Source organism: Fringilla coelebs (genome assembly GCF_963513975.1).
Source record: "Fringilla coelebs genome assembly, chromosome: 1".
In the NCBI taxonomy this organism is placed as follows: Eukaryota; Metazoa; Chordata; class Aves; order Passeriformes; family Fringillidae; genus Fringilla; species Fringilla coelebs.
The window spans coordinates 119,362,678-119,379,651 of record NC_140028.1 but is presented as its reverse complement, the minus strand read 5'-3'; the positions used below and the strand labels follow the sequence as shown (position 1 = coordinate 119,379,651).

The 16,974-nt window shown below is 35.1% G+C and overlaps 1 protein-coding gene across 3 annotated transcripts in view; it reads left to right on the top strand.

The window, feature by feature from the left end:
- TAX1BP1 (Tax1 binding protein 1) overlaps positions 1 to 16,974 on the top strand; it is a 55,390-nt gene that overhangs the window by 6,413 nt on the left and 32,003 nt on the right. For all 3 annotated transcript variants that reach the window (XM_084208458.1, XM_084208459.1, XM_084208457.1), the window contains exons 3-5: positions 9,600 to 9,702; positions 13,196 to 13,383; positions 14,972 to 15,130. In XM_084208458.1, coding sequence (XP_084064584.1) covers positions 9,600 to 9,702; positions 13,196 to 13,383; positions 14,972 to 15,130 — 450 coding nt within the window. The remainder of the gene's footprint in view (positions 1 to 9,599; positions 9,703 to 13,195; positions 13,384 to 14,971; positions 15,131 to 16,974) is intronic.

Here is a 16,974-nt window from a genome sequence, read left to right as displayed (position 1 = left end):
TTTTGACTCAGTCTTCAAGTCTGTTGTCTGTCATTGCTGCTATGTGTTTTTTTGCTTTTATGATATTCTGGAGAGTCATCTGTAATCAAGTGCTAAAAGGTCTTGATCAGTTATATCCTTGTGTGTTACCAAGAAAATAAAAGGCATTTTTTTCAGATAAGTACTGGTGGAGTATTTGGCATGGACATCCAAAGCCCGAGTTTCTCTTCATGCAGTTTTATGAGAACCAGAATTTGAGATCAGCTTTCCCTCTACTGAGGGTTTCTGTTCAGGATAACCTGATGGTTCCTAGTGTGGAGTCAAAGGTGAGAAGACTTACCATCCTTGACTGATGTCGTAGGACGTCTGTCTTCCTAGAGTGATCCGAGGCCTCTTTATTTGTTTCTGCTCATCACTGGTTAATCAAAATCTGGAGAGGCCTTCAATGTAACCCAAATCTAAACCTTTGAAATGAGGAAAAATAACGAATATGTGCACTGCATCTGGTTGCAAAACTGGCCTGTCTGTAGGTAGTCCTAATTTCCGGTGAGGGAAGTCTACATCTCATGACTATAAAATAAAATAATCATATGGCTGAGTGATATTTTTTGCATTATTGATACATAATGTCCAGATTTGCAGAAGTGTTTGAAAAGCCTGCTTGGTTTCTAGGAAGCAGTGCCTACCTCTTTGTCTGGAGCATATGTCTGCAAATAGGGCAGTCAGATGTTCAGTATACAGGAGAGGCTGGTTTACTCCACATCTCAAAGGTACAAGGAAGGGCGGGCTCTTGTGGGCAGCGTAAAGATATTGCTTCAAGAGAGTAATGTTAAAGGTGTAGGTGTTTGGGGGGTATATCATAATACTTTGTGAATTTCTAAAGATATAATTTAGCTGAGACAAGCATGCTGGAATGACCTGCAATATCAGCACATAATCAGTCTTACATTTCTTATGTTAATGACTTTGGTCTTGCTGTGTCATTAATTAATTATTCCATCAAAAGTCTTCTGTTCCTCAGTTCTAGTTGATACATTTTTCTAAGTAATCTACATTACCATTCTTCTAGGATATTGACAAGTTGTAGGCATGCTTTGATATTGACTGTCTCAGAGTACTCCTAGAGAAGAAAGAAATTATTTTCTTTCTTAATTTTTATGTTTTAAATATCCACAATTAAAAATTAAAAATGGAGAGCCAATGTTCTGGCAACCTAACATATGGAACAACTGAGTAACCAGAATTGGGAAGATCTTAGTAACCCCCTGAATACAAAAAGTACCTCTTGCTCAGAGAGAGTACTCAGTGTTGTCAAGGCCACATCTGAGTTACTGTTTGCTCATCAGTGCAGTGCCTGTGTTTGTATGCAACTTAATTTCTGTCTTTTCAATGTCCTTATTTATAGAAGATCTCAGAACTAAATTGTGGTCAAAAACTTTTGTAACACAGTTTAACACTGTATTTGATAGAGTCTTCAGAAACAACTTTGTTTGCATTTTATCAAGGCTGTATATAGCTGTATCTTTGAATAGTATTCTGGGTTATTTAGTCTCTTTTGGACTTCAAATAATAGTACAGCTTGTGTGAGTCATTTCAATATCCTGATTTTGCTGTAGATTGGTAACTTAAGCAACAATTATTTCCATACAGATTACATTCTGAAGTACAAAACATCTGGATGTGTTATTTGCCACATGCATATAGAAATACCGTTTTTTTTGGCATGGAATCATCACTGCACAGCTGGCCATGATAGATACAGGAATGTGCAATGCACAGTATGTCCTGTTGTTAAAATAGTTGGGAAAAGAACTGTTGGAATTCAGAATGTTTTTGAGAACTGCTTTATCTGTGAATTAGAGTGATTCTGTTGGTTTCTGGTTTACTTTCTTTGGAAAGACAAGTAAATTGTACTTGGCATAAAAAAGAAAGTCGCTGGCTACATTACTTGCTGTTTCTATATGAGATGAACAGAATGATAATCTGAGTTTATGTGATGTTGTCTTTGATAAGAAATTTTAACATATTTTTTTCCCAAATGTCAATAATTTTCTAAAACTATTTGGTGGGATAGGTTGTAGAATTGGCATAACAGAGTAGTCAGTAGCTGGTAACAATTTTGAAATAAAAGAATGTGCTAATTGATAGTTCTCATGAGATGTGGTAGCAGGGGACTAGTTCACTTAAACCCCACCTGCTCTTTTTAATACATTTTCATGCTTATCTCCTAAAGTAAACAGTAGCTTTGTTACTCTTTGATCTGTCATACATTTTTTGGACAGTAGTTTACATATGTAACAGGTTTACTTTTAGGGAATTCATATTGTTTCTATATTTATTTTGATTTATACCTAATAGAGGAAGTTGATCTTATGGTCTAGGCACTCTGTCAATGTCATTTTGACGCATTCCTCTGAGCTATGAGGTAGAAATATAATCAACAAGAGATGATCATAACTTAGGATCCTGATAGTGCCTTGATACTGCAACAAATACCATATGTTTGCAATGGTCCAATTTAATATACGTGTTTGTAACATTCAGCAGAGATGGACTTCTTCAGGTCTGGGACTGGGAGAACATTTTGTGATTACAGCCTTTCATAAAGAATCTAGAGTACTTTGCAGCCATCTTCTACCCAAGAATGTCACAACCTTGGGGCTCCTGTTGTATAACTGATTTTAATCCCAGTGTGAGTAGCAAGGTCATGTCTGAAGTGAAGGCTTAAGCATCTTGGCTAATTCAAAGTTGCATGTGGTATAAGGTGATTACAGACATACTGAAACCCCCAAGTTTTGACTTTGCTTACTTATTTTGAAATGTCTGTGCCTGACTGTTACTACAGTGTACTTAATACTTAAATAAGTACTTTTCCTTATGTCCATATTCTGAAATTTTTTGTACACTTTGATTCTTTCAGAACTGCTGTCTAGATACCATTATTTGCTGATGATGCCTGTGTTCAAAATTACATTGCATCAATGGCATATCAGTGTTAACAGTCAGCATTAACTCTCAGTAATTTTGGCTGGTATGAGCTTCACTGCACCCAGATGTTTACATTTTTCTATCTGCTAGTTGTTTCGAAGGACTTGGTGTTTGTAGTTGCCAGTTGTAGATTATGTTCTACAGTGGCACGGGCATTGCTGTCACTTTCAAATAACATTACTTTACTCAGGGTTATGGCCAAACCAAGCCTGCTTGGAGAAATTTCTTCCTATGATACTTGTCCCAATGGTGTTTTGCTTAGGCACCTGTGCTGTCGTGGTTTGGGGCAAAGTAAGTGTCTCTTACCATGTGAAACATGGCAAGGCTGCTGACTTACTGTTGTCAGTAATAATTAAACTGTATAACACACATCCAGAACCTTATCTACTGTCTGTAATTTTGCTTCTTTAAGAGGTAGCATGTTGTCTTCTTGCAGTACTTAGGGTGCTTTACCAAATTTCTTTCTCAGCTATTTAATTTACCTTTTAAATTAGAAAAAGGACTTAATTTTTACTCTGTTAAATTTTGTGGTTGGGCTTTTTGTGTGATTTTTTTAAAACCTGGATCGTAATTAGGTATCTACAGCAAAGGCCTGCTGATTATGCCCTAGTTGGTTCAGCTAAACAATGTTTTCCAAAGAAATGTTTGCTTCTTTGACTTGTTGATGTTGTGTAGATGGGTCAGGCCCTGTTAATATAGCAGAATGAACACTGCTGTTCTTTCAGCTGTGTAACAGCTTTCTGAGGCCAGGGAACAAAATGCCAAGTGTGCCTCCCATGCTGATGGTCTTTCTTTAAGGCACTCTGTCTCCAGATGGAATCTATTACTTTACCAAGCAGTTATGAAAGGAAAGAAATTTAACAAAATGGAATATCAGAAAAATTTCATTTTCCATGTTCATCTGAAACTCAAGAAATGAAAACAAAGTCTGAAATAATTTTTACACTGGAAACACTGTGGAGTTGTAAGGTAGAGCTTTTGCCTTAGAAAAGCTTACATTCTGTGTAAGATGAACTAGATGAGAGTTGAAGGAGATACAGTGAAATAAAATGGTTATTGTTTTCCCTCAGGCAGATATTGGATAACTCATTATTGCTATACAGAGAGGCACTCCCTATTTATGCTCCCTCCCTCATCCACCCATTTATTTTTCTACTTGGCAAATTTTCTTCAAGCTATTCTGTTGAAACATACTGTGGGTGAAATGTAAATATGGGAAAGCTAATCTCTCTGTGTGATGTGACATTGCAGTGAGAAGGGGGCTTGTGTCTGAGGAGCAGCATAGAAGAAGATAAAGCTTTTGTGATGACTGCATGTCTATTTGTTAGTAGAAGGAAAACCTGTCTAGTGTGAGTATTATGGGACAGCTGAGTTGTCCCTACTTGTCCAACCAAATTGCAAAGTACTTGATGCTGGACTCTTAAACTTACCAGACTTCAGCATTTCCACCATGGCTATTGAGTTGGTTTTTTATGACTGAAAAGTCTTTATGATGTCCTAAATTGAAATAAATATTTTTGCTCAAAAGTAGAGAGAGAAATATTAGAAATGTATTACTCTGTAATGGTCTATTAAAGCTTTTTTTTTATGGAAGGAAAATTAAATTAACTGAGGTTTCAGTTACACATTGTACATAATAACCTAATCTGGATATGACTTTTTTTGTGATAAAAATGATGTGTAGTCATGTTTTGGTTTAAGAACACAGCTGAGAAGGTGAAAATGGGATTTGGTTTCTGGATTGTTAATTTCTTGGTTAACTTCTGGAAGAAAAGCGAGAATGTTTGCATTTATGTACAGCTATCTAATTAAAAAATGTATTTCAGAGTGGAGTTTGAAAGAATTAAATGAAGAGAATATAGAAGAATGTGTTGAGTAGCAGATGCTTTATGTTTAATTCCGTTGTAAAATGGATGTTTCTTTTTGTTGCTTTAGGGAAGTTGCATCATCTAAGTCTTAACATGCTCTTTTGACTAAGAAATAAGAATGTTTCTGGTTTTTAAGTTTTGAACTCTGACCAAAGTGTTTTCATAGTTTTCAGTGAATTCTTTAAAAAGTAATGATATCAGCACAGACGGTCAATGCAGATGGCTGCTGTGCTCATCAGATAATAAACCTGAGTTCAGGCTTCACAACAGGTGAAGTGTGGTGAGTGTAGTTTGACAGGTAATTCTTCATTTTTCTCCTCTGAACTTCAGAAGGTTTTATGTCAGAGTTCTATAATTTGCAGTGTTTGTGTGCTTGAATGTGGATGTTGTAATGGTTGCCTTGGCTCGTGCTAGGTTTTTAGGCTGGACTAATAAACTGTGCCTGTTTTGTTCTTCCTGGCTCAGAGAAAATTTCTCGTGTGTCCCATGTAAATTTTTCATTTACTTAAGATTTCTGATAGTAAGACAGTACTACTATGCATCAGTACATATTTTTTATTTTGACTGGAACTTGGTTTTGTGTTTGTAGTTGACTGTTTGTTGGTTGTGTTTTTGTTTTGTTTTTGTTGTTGGTGGTGGGTTTTTTTTTGGTTTATTTTTGGTTGGTTGTTTTATTTTCAACTGATATGTAAAGTTAACTTTAACTTTGGTTTCACATTTTGGTACATAAGAATGTGTTCTTCATACCAAAATAGATCTGTTAACTTCACATGAGTCTTCAACTAGAATTAAGTGTGAGTTTCCACATCTTTCCCCTTGTTACCGTCTTTTAACAGCTGTTAAGTTCTAATTATTAATGTAAATAAATATGTTTGGAGTGTCATAAATATTAATAATTTTCATAAATTTTTAGAACTTGCTTAATAAAGAAAGGAAATGAAAAATTATACAGTATTATTGAAGGCTTATTTTAAATATATTTTATAATGGATGTAATTTCTCTCAGTGGCTTTTTATCGTTGTTTTGAATTTCAAATGCAGGAATGAAATTTTCAATCATTTAAAGAAGCATTTGTTTGTTTTCTATATAATGTTTTCATGAGAAGAGGTGCTCATTGTTAGGTATATCAGCTGTTTTGGCAGTTGAAATAGTCAAACTCTAGTTATTACTGACCTGACAATTTTCCATTTTCCTCCTGTCAGTGTAGTACAGGTAAGGTGTTCACATCAAACGGGTTCTTGTGGAGGATCTGGACTCCTCTTCCATTTCAGAGACTAACTTGGAAGATAGTCTATATTATTGATAGTAGGTTTTGTTGGTATCATCAGCAGTAAGACAAATAACCCAGCTTTTCTGATTCTGAAATGAAACTGTTTTTCTAAGCTAATATGCCCGACGTTGCTGAGGGTGCTGTTTGTTTTGCTTCCAAAGCTACCGGGTTTTATTTATCATATAAACTCACTGTGGAGCTGCTGACGAATATTCCCATCTTCTCTTCATATTTTTCAATTTTTGTTGACTTCCTTCGTAGCTTTTGCCACTGGTTTAGTTTCTCAATTTTTATTTACTTTCTCTTAAGCAGTGTTAAATTTTATTCATATAGTTTTAACCCTAGTTAAAGTTTAGACATCTATTGGTTTTCTTTCTGAGCTAAAAGAAATATCTGTGTCAAAAATCACATTTAAATCCAGTGTGTACTGTAGTCTTATATCTGTGATAGTATAATCTGTTGCCATAGAGAAGCTTATGACTATGTATATGTATGTATATAGTATAGTATTTTGTAGTTTGGAAGCACTGTGTACTCCATACTAGGCTTATTAAAGAACATATTGACAAAAGATACAGAGTACTAAAGTGAAAGTTTATTAGAACCTGTTGATAAAATAACAGATATTTTTTTAAAATACCTACATCCTACACCTAAAACATGGATTACTTAAATTTGTTTTTATTTTATTCTCATCATATGATTATGTGGCTTTGTTCCTTGTTTGTGCCATCTAAGAAATAACCCTATGAAATTTAATATGTATTGTTATGTAGGAAGGATGTTGAAAAATGTTACTGAGTTAACTTGCTTTGCTGCAGAATACTCACCTTCCCCTTTGAAAATGTACTAAGCTGTGAGGAAGATGACATTTATTCATACTTCCTTCTCTGCATTGTCACATTTTGACACGTGCAATGTGTAGCAGGGAAAACCCTAATTTTTTCAAATTCTGTGCAGTCATAAGAGCTGTTGGGCAATGCACACCTGCTGATCTCTTGCTGATGCCCATTGAGAAAGGATGGAATTGTCATGATTATAGGAGTGTAATACAGGGAGCCTCACCAGGCTAAAGAGATGATGAATGACAGGAAATGTGGAGAATTGTTACAGAAAATACTTGTGGGGTAAACTTCCTTGGGTATTCCCTGCTAGCTCTTAATGTGTCAAAATTTTCTCTTTACCAGTAGTCCACAGATTACAGTTATACTTAAAAATACAGCACCTGCTGAGAAACAGACCAGGAGGGTTATTTGTTTTCTATATAATTATTCTTTTTGTTTGTATCAGTATGGCTAAAGTTTTAAATGACCTCAAAAAAAACCCCTTTTGTTGATTACTACTACAGGTAGAGTACTGATAAAAATGACTTTTGGTTTCAGGATAAATCACTAAATTTATGAATCATGATATCACATAATGATATCACATAATGAAATGTGATATCCAAGAAAAATATAAAAATATAGAATTCCAGGAATAAACTTTTTATTTTCGTGTTTATGTTCACTGGATTTTGTTTATTTTCTTTGTTTTCCGGTGTTAATTATCAGAAGAAACAAAGAAACGAAAATAGCATTAGAAGCAATGTGTGCATGTTCTGGTTTTTAACAGATAAGAAGATTATTTCAGTTCTATACAGTGATAATTTTTGTTTCTTTTCTGAAAGGAAAAGGATGATGTTGACTTTTCACTCACCGAGAGCTAAATTTAGAAAGCAGTATGCTTTAGTTTAGGACAGCAAATAATGGTATATGCTTCTCTTTTCTGAAGTAAAAGCAAGTTCAGGAAAAAAAAACGGTAGTAACAGCTGAGTTGGATTTGAAGACATGACTAATGTGAAAATTTGCGAAATGTTTCCTGTGAACTTTGTCAAGAAAAAATTGCTTTTACTACCTTCAAGTTACTGGAAGAGTTTTCCTTGTTGTTTTTGAGATATTTTAAAGTGTGGGAACAACAACCCCAGGAAGTCTCATTTCATTGACATTTTAAAAAGCTGCTTGATAGGAGATATTGTAGAACTCTTCTTTGCTAGGAATAGGCTTAAGATCTGGTAGATGATTCCATTCTAGTGGATGTATTGAGCATCTGCTCTGCTTCTCTTCAATAAGTGTTGCCCTAGAGAAGTATTGAAAATTCCATCTGGTTTCATTGTTGTTAATCTGTGTTTCTTGAGAATATAAAAGAATCTCCATCATCTTCAGCATTAGTTTCTTCCATACTTCTTAATAAAAGATGAAGAAGTGAATGGATATCTATTGAATAATTATTGAGAATTTTTAAAATTAATGCTGTGTATTGATTTGTCTTACCTGATAAAAATTCGGAAACAATTGATTCCCTTTCCATATCTTAATTCTTCCATGACAGTATTCCCAGTTACTGATAAACTGTTTGACACCTAGCATTTCATAAGGTTTTCATAAGGTATTTTTTTCATCAGTGGAATAAATCAGATATATTTCTTCTTTTCCTTTACCATTATGCTATTATTACTATCTGTTGCTTTACAGTAGTTGCTTTGGCTTTCTGGTTTAGTTGAATGTATTTCAAGCCTGTTGGGATGTATGTCTTCAGAGGGTAGAATCATTGGCTCATAAAATGGCCTGGGTTGGAAGGGGTGTTTAAGAAGATGTAGTTTCAGCCCTTCTGCCGAGGGCAGGGACCCCTCTCACTAGACCTGGTTGCTCAGAGCTCTATCCAGCCTGACCTTGAAGAGTTCCAGAGATGGGGCATCCACAGCTTCTCTGAGCAACCATTGTACAGAACTGCACTCTTAGGAAAACTCTGGAAGCAGAGGGGTTTTGAAGTTAGCAGAAGACTGAGCTGACTTGGCTGAGTTATGTTTTTCATGCAGATCTGTGTTTTTTCTTTCCTGACATAGTGTGTATGTATGAGAGAATTAGCATTCAGAGAAATGCCGGTCTTTTGCATTGCAGAAGTTGTCAAAAAAATTCAAGTGTCAATTGTGATCTTTCAGTAGCATAGAAAGCTTTTTTTCCCCTCCCTCCTTTTTATTTTCTGATGAACCAGTTGGACTGTGGACACAAAAGAGTCAACACTGGTAAAACCTACACTAAGGAAATTTCATTATAAAATCAGGAATTAGTGTTTTTGTATTTTTAATATAGAAATGTGTGTCTTTACAGAATAAAATTAATGTACCAAATAGCTTAACATATATTGAAAACTGTCTGGTGTTTTACTTTATATAGACCCTTTTATCGCCTTAGACCCATTTACTGCCTTAGGTAACAAGCTTAATAAAATTAATGCTAAATCTTTGACATGCTTGTTAAAATATTCCTGATTTGTAAATATTGTTAAGTATCTTTTCATTGCATTTTGAAGCAGAAATATGCATATTACAGTATGTTGTAAAGGCCAGACCATGATATCTTAACTGTGTATATCAAATTCTTCTGTTTAATGTTTTCTTGTTATTTTTTAATTTTTTTAAAATTCTTTTTTGTTGTGGTTTATTTTATTTTAGGTTGGTTGGAGTACGGCAAGAGATTATTACACGTTTCTTTGGTCACCTATGCCAGAAAATTATGTGGAAGGATCAACTGTTAACTGTGTGCTGACTTTTCAAGGTGAGTATAAGGCAGTGTCTATCTGTATTTTCCAGCCTACTCAGCTTTTTAAGTACTTACGGGTTCATTTAGGTTCTGAGCATTGTGTAACAGTTCTGGAGTTTAAAAAAGATAAATTGGAGGATAATTTTCAACATTTCACTGTGGGAAGCTTAGTCTTATTTTAGATGTCAAGGAAAATTGTAAGGAAAAGTATGTGACTTCGTATGTTTTTTACAAAGTAATGGCAGATATTCATGACTGATAGAGAAGCTCTGCTGGAAACTATTCAAATACAATAAGTGACTTTGTTTAACCATCAGCAGGTTCTTTTTAATCTTGGCCTCTCTTAGTGCATTGTGTCTTTATATAGTCTTTAGTCTCTGGAGTTTAAACATTATTGATGTGAAGTGATTCTTGTCAAAGAATAAATAGTGTAGATGGTGGTTTCATCAAAGTTCAGAGTAGTCATAGAATTGCAAGGGACTTTTTGCTGCAAGGAATTGATGGAAATATCTGAGGCTTTTAAGAAAAGAATAAGGAACAAACCAGAAAATGTTACACCCCTGTACAAGTCTATAGTATAACTACATTTTCAACACTGCGTGCAAGTCATACCCTCTCCCTCCCCTTTGCAGTTTGGAAGCAGGTCTAGTAAAGTGCAACAAAGGAGATCAAAATTAAGAAATAGCTTCTCTGTAAAGGTGTGGAGTTGCAAACATGAGAGCCACGCTTGTTAAATAGAAAAAGAGACGATGGCTGTAGGTTATAACATGGGAAGATTATGTCTGACATTAGGAAGAGCATTTTTACCGTGAGGGAGTAGTGCAGCTCTTGTACAGGTGTTGTGGTTTGGAAGGATGAGAATTCCATACAGTTGTTTAGGCACAGCCACAGTAATCTCAGGTGCTGACAGCAGCCTCTTGATTGGGAAACCTGACAAAGTGACCTTCCAGACTTCCTTCTGCCAGGATTTTCAGGCTGGGCAAGGAAAGTAATGTGAAGTGACTGATGTCTCTAAAATCAGCTACACATGGCATGAATGGATTAACCATTCTATATATCAAAAAAAAATAAGAACCATTGATGTAAGCTACCAAGTGACAAGTTCAAAATGCAGGTAGATATGATACTTTTATAACACAGTCAACATGCAGAACTTGTTGCCACAGGAGATGACAAATGTCAAAAATATACACACATTGAAAATTTCATGTGGAAAGAGCACCTCCACTAAATTAATGCTTTTCTGTGTACAAACAGAATTTTATGTACAATCTTCTTTTTTACTTGCAGTAACTATTACCTGATTTACTTCCCAGTCTTGGCCTTCGTCTTTGTTTGTGCATGTGTTTATTGCTTAAAAAATATTAAAAAAAAAATAATTGAAGTCCTGAAATGATGACTGTATTAGCTTGTTGCCTTATTAAAGCTGCAAATAGTGATAGCTTTGCTGAGTTCAGTTCTTTCTCTTGCCAGGTCGTTTTTTCATTCTGGTACTTTCAATGATGATCATATCCACATGGTCTGATAACCTGATAACCATTTTATAACCTTGAAGTTGATTGAAAAGTGTGTGTGCTCTGTAGAAAGTGGAAGGAAATCATTAGTTTCTTTTACAGTTACCAAAGTTCACTGAATGAATGAAATTGGGTTGGACTGAAATGAAAAGTGATCTAGAAGAGTAGCACTCTTCTGTTCAGTAGAACTGCCATTACCAGTCCTTTGTACATAGAAACTTTACCACACATAGAGACCAAGTGTCTCTGTCTCATCTGTTACATTTCATCCTGACAGATCTCCACTTTTATAGAGCTGCCAGATTGAATCTCCATTCAAACAGTCTCCTGGTTGTGTTTGGCAAGATATTTTAATGTTGCTGAGATGAGATCAGTAGAGCTTACAGGAGCTTAATTATCTGAGCTAAATAGTAAATGTTGTGCAGCATGTTATATGTGGTTGGTTTTTTTATGATCAAGTAATTGTGCTGGAAGAAAATAATCAGAAATCTGTTTCTCCAGTACATGTTAGAACAAGAAAAAAGACTTTCAGTAGTTTTAAAATCAGGTTGTCTGAACCAATACTGAAATGTGCTGAAGCAGCAATGTAGATTGTTCTGCATTTATTTCTGCATAGTTTCACCTTACTTAAGCACTGAATCAGGTAAATTGAACTACAGTGCTATATAGGAAAGTGTAGCCAGGCCCAAAAGCATGAATCCTGATGTTTTGAGATTCAGATACTATTCCATGAGTGACTGTTTATAATAAAGTATAGGACTAATGGAAACATGAAGTTCTTGATACAAATGCTGTCTATACAGCAAATGTAATGTTTTACTATTTCTAGGAAAGGTAGCTAAGAGTACTGGTAAAGGACTTCCAGGAATCTGGAATAAAAGTTGGTGAAAAGTTAATGATAAAGTTAGAAGGGTTAGAAGATTGAAATGTGGTGAAATATGAGCTGAAATGGGGGACATCACCCACTGGACTGAACACTAGGTGAGGGTTTATAGTGTTAGTATCATCCTCAGGCTGGCTGCAGTATCCAAAAAAAAGTATTCTGAATAAAACTGGCTGGTTTTCTTACCATTAAATTGGGTAAAGTGTGGGTCTTGAATATACGAACAAAGCTAAAAATGTCAGTAGTTCTTGAAATGATTGTTTAGCATTGATAAATCTTACTCTGTGAATCTGGGTCGTGCAAGAGGCTTGAAACTTTAGTGGGCAACAGTTCAGTTGGATAGTCACACAGAAATTCTTCTCAAATAATTTGCTTGCACCGTGTACCATTTCATAGCTTCAAGAAAGAGGATTTATTCTTACCTTGTAAAATCGAGGAATTTTTTTTCAATTTTAAAAAATAAGCTCTTTGTTAAACTCCAGGCTCTTCTCTTTCAGCTGGTGTCATCCATTCAGAACACTTCTGTGCTTTGGCATTGAAAAATAAGAGGGGGAAAAAAAAAAAAAGGAAAAAAAAAAAAGATGTTTCTCCTACAAACCCCTGTCCCCCAAAACAGCAACAAAACCCAATGTACAAGTGGTACCTGGTGAAGTTGCAGATATCTTGGCATTGCATTTTATTTTGTCTTTTTCTGTTGTATTTTCTTACGTATGTATTTCAAGGCCGAAAAATCAGTCTCTATTCTATGACTGTACAGCAGTCACATGATAATGTGGCCATGATGCAACTTCATGGCATCTGATTGCCAGTGATTCTGTTTCCTAAATGTATATGCAACAACTGTTACCTGATGTATGTGAGGTGATGTGTACATATAGCAGCTATTGCCTAACACTGTTTAATCTTTGCCTTAACTGCTAGTAGAAATTGCTGGGGAATGAAGGTTACTAAATAGGATGACTTTTTCTTTCTGCTGTTTTGATGGTATATTTATGCCGTACTGAGGCAATGAGCATGAAATCTGTAAGTCAGACATGATGTAATCTGTCTACAGATGGAGACTTCTAAGCTTGTGTAGAATATTTCTTCAAATATTAATTTATTTTGATAGGATATTATCTACCAAATGATGATGGAGAATTTTATCAGTTCTGTTACGTGACTTACAAAGGAGAAATCCGTGGAGCAAGCACACCTTTCCAGTTTCGTACCTCTTCTCCTGTTGAAGAATTGCTCACTATGGAAGATGAAGGAAACTCTGATATGTTAGTGGTGACCACAAAAGCTGGACTTCTTGAGGTTTGATACAAAAATTCTTAAAATGCTATTTCTTTTTGTGCTATATACACACAATCACAGATGCTGAAGAAAAAACTAGTAGGAAATGTCTCTGTGTAATGTATGTATTTCTGGCTTGTTCTATAGTATTTGGTTGAGGTTCAGAAGATTTGCAGGTTAAATCAAGATGTAAAAATGTATAGCACTAAGCATGGACAGAGAAACATAAGAGTAGATATTGCCCTTCTCTCACATCTGTAGTCACCAACTAGCTGGGGGGGGGGGAAATACCCTTTGTGTGAAATGGTGCTTCTTGTAAGGAAAAAGAGTTATGGAATCAGTATACTTTTATTTTTGCCCAAGTTAAGAGCTCTGGAGACTGAGCTGAATAATTGCAGGTGCCTAAGTATATTAGAGTAGCTGTTATTTAAAGTAGTTTTTTTGCATTGTATTCTTTGCTAGAGAGATGTGATTGGTCTTGTGTTTTTATATCCAAAGTGTTTTACATTTGCTTGTTGCTGTTTGTAGGCTGAACCCTATTTAAACTCAAACAAACAAAAAAGAAACCCAAACAAACTTTTGTTTGAGTTGCTTCTTGGAAAATTGTTCAGTGCAGTTCCCTTACTTTGACATCAGACATTTTATCCTGTTAGGTGCATCTAGGCACATACGTGCATGTATTTGATTTATGGCTTTCAAAATTTAGGGATGAGAGATTTAGTACAGAGATACATCTAGAATATTTTTGCTTTTCAGATATGTACTCATCGTACTAAAATTAAATAAGTTCTCAATTATTTTTTATGATCTCTGTTTATTGAACTGTAGGATGGTTTGGGTTGGAAAGAACTATTAATCTCATAATCTCCAACCTCCTGAAGTGAGCAGGGACATCTCCAACTAGATCAGATTGCTCACAGCCCCATCCAGACCTTCAACTTTTCCAAGGGTGTTGCATCTACCGCCTCTCTGGGCAACCCTTTCTAGTGTTTCACCACCCTCATCATAAAAGTTTCTTCCTAATATCTAATCTGAATTTATCCGCTTTTAGTTTAAAACCTTCACCCCTTGTTTTGTTACTACAGGCCTTACTAAATAGTCTGCTTGTCTTTTATATAAGCTCCCTTTAGGTGAAAGGGCACAGGGCTTACTTTTCATGTTCCAGGGCTTACTTTTCAGATGTTGGTGGGGTGTGGGGTGTATGTGCATATTCATTTTTCTCAAGAAATTCCTCAATACTGCTGTAGAGAGAATGTGTGTCTCTAGAGTCAGCTGTCATTTTTTCACCAAGCTGCCATCATCAGAATTACCTCTTCCACAGTTGCTGTCACTTGGGAACAGTAAAGGCACTTCATTTATGGAAGGAAAAATTGAGGATAAATCAGGACACTGAAAGTATGCTATCTAATGGTAGTCTGGCACTATGCAGTAAAAGCAATTAAACTTCAGAAATTTGAGAGTAAGGGGAAAACTAATAACCTGAACGGGGAACACGCGTTTTGTGTTTCTGCTCAAACACTGGAGTAATTAGTTATCCACTTCTTTGATTAGAATGAAGCGGAGAAAAATTACCAAACCCCATTATTTTCTTTTTTTTTTTTTTTAACAGTTTAAGATTGAAAAAATAATAAAAGAAAAAGAAGAGCTGTTAAAGGTAACTTCTGTTCTGGAAAAGGAAACTACACAACTCAGAGATCAAGTTGAACAACTGGAAAAAGAACTTAGCCGTGAAAAGCAGAGATGTGAACAACTGCAAGCAGAGCAAAAGGTTAGTTGTTTAACTGATTAAAGCTAACTCATCATGTCTGTATTACTGCTTTTTCAAGAGCCAGTCAAACTGTGAAAATCAGCTTTCAAAATCCTTCAGCAGTTAGACAGACATTTACACTAGAATAGGTCAGTTCCTATTAACCTCCTGCCACTATTCCTTTTATGTTGTAGAATGGCTAAAATATTTAAGGCTTTGGTACCAGGCTAGGTAGGATAATCGATGACAACGGTTACCAGATGTTTGATATTTAACTGTGGAATTCATAGTGGAAAGTAGTTGTTAATTTACAGTTTGCTTGTATTAATTTAAAATGGAGGAAAGCTTTTTAAAAAACCTCTCCTTAGGGAATAACTGCATAGAACACAGAACAAAATGGTAAAAATTTTTGGTATGGAAAGCAAAGATCAACAGAGAATGCTTCTGCCAAGGTGTGTAAAGAGTGAAAAGTAACTAGTAACTAACTTCTCTTAAAAGGTTTCACAGTTCAAGAGGAAAAGAAGCATAAATCTAAAAATTTGCTATAAGTGTTAATCAATAGTGAAAATGTAAATGTACCCTAAACCAAAGCCAGCTTAATTAGAAATTCTCATGTGGTAAGGAGGAAATCTAATACTATAAAAAGGGCACCTAAAAGTTGGACCTAATCTATTTTTAAGCTGCTGCTTTTTAAAAAACCCAACTTCTAGGAGAAGATTAGAAACATGTGGGAGGGAGGTGGTGACATGGACAAATTTGAAGTAATGAAACCTACATAATTTAGCTGTGGACAGCAGTTAATAGACTATTTCTAGGAACTAGTATGTACATGTCAACAGTCCTGTGTCATACACCTTCAATAGCAATTTTTTGAGAGCACTTGAAAATCTTAGTGCTTTGTAGTATACTTTTGAATAGTGAATGAAATGGACTGGAGTGTTGGCTAAGGAGAAAAGAAAGAATAAGATGTTGTTTAGAAAAAAGTTTTTTCTATTAAAAAATTATATTAATTTCACATGCATGGGAGAACTAGCTCAAATCAATGAGAGAAGGATATAAAATCACATTTCATTGATTTACAGATCATAAGTTTGGTGGATAAATCTGAGTGAGCTACATAGATACTGTTCATTGTCCCTTGAGGCTCTTATTTAAAAAAGTGTTTGTAAACAACTGTCAGTTTCAATGCATGTTATCTTTACAATTCCATTTTAGGACAATTTCTGAAATGGGATTCTGATTGCTGTCACGCAAGGATACAGTTAGACTGCATAGAAACAAAAATGTCTCTCTGCTTTCTCACATTTTGCAGTGAACTTCTTTAACCCAGAATAGTTTTGCCTCTAAGATACCAGAATTTAGCAAATAGAACTTAATTTCAGGAATGTTTGGGTTTGTGTTTTTTACTGTCTTTTGTTGTTCTCCTTTGGCCTTGTATTTTCATTAAGAGAGAATGCAGTGTGACAAACTTCTCACTTGTACTTAGTTACAAATAGATATCTGACCTGAAGCTGACGCAGCTCTTTGCCTAGTAAAATACTATGGATATTTTTTAACTTAGGCAATTTTTTTTTTCTTTTTAAGAATTTGATGCTCTCTTATTTTGCATTTTTTTCCTATTGTCTGATTTTCACTTTTTTAAAAAAAAGAAACATATCTGCTGAGTTGAAAAAGTGTTAATTTGTTAGTGTATATAAGCAGAATATAAATTGAGTGTTATTCCTGAAAATTGTGAGCATCAGGTGCACTAAGTTAATGTTTTAAACATTGGAAATTTTAATAAGCAATGCTTTATATGTGGCTCTCCAGTCTTAAAGATGACTTACTCTCCTTGCCTCCCAGCCCAGTACACAAAACACAGCAGT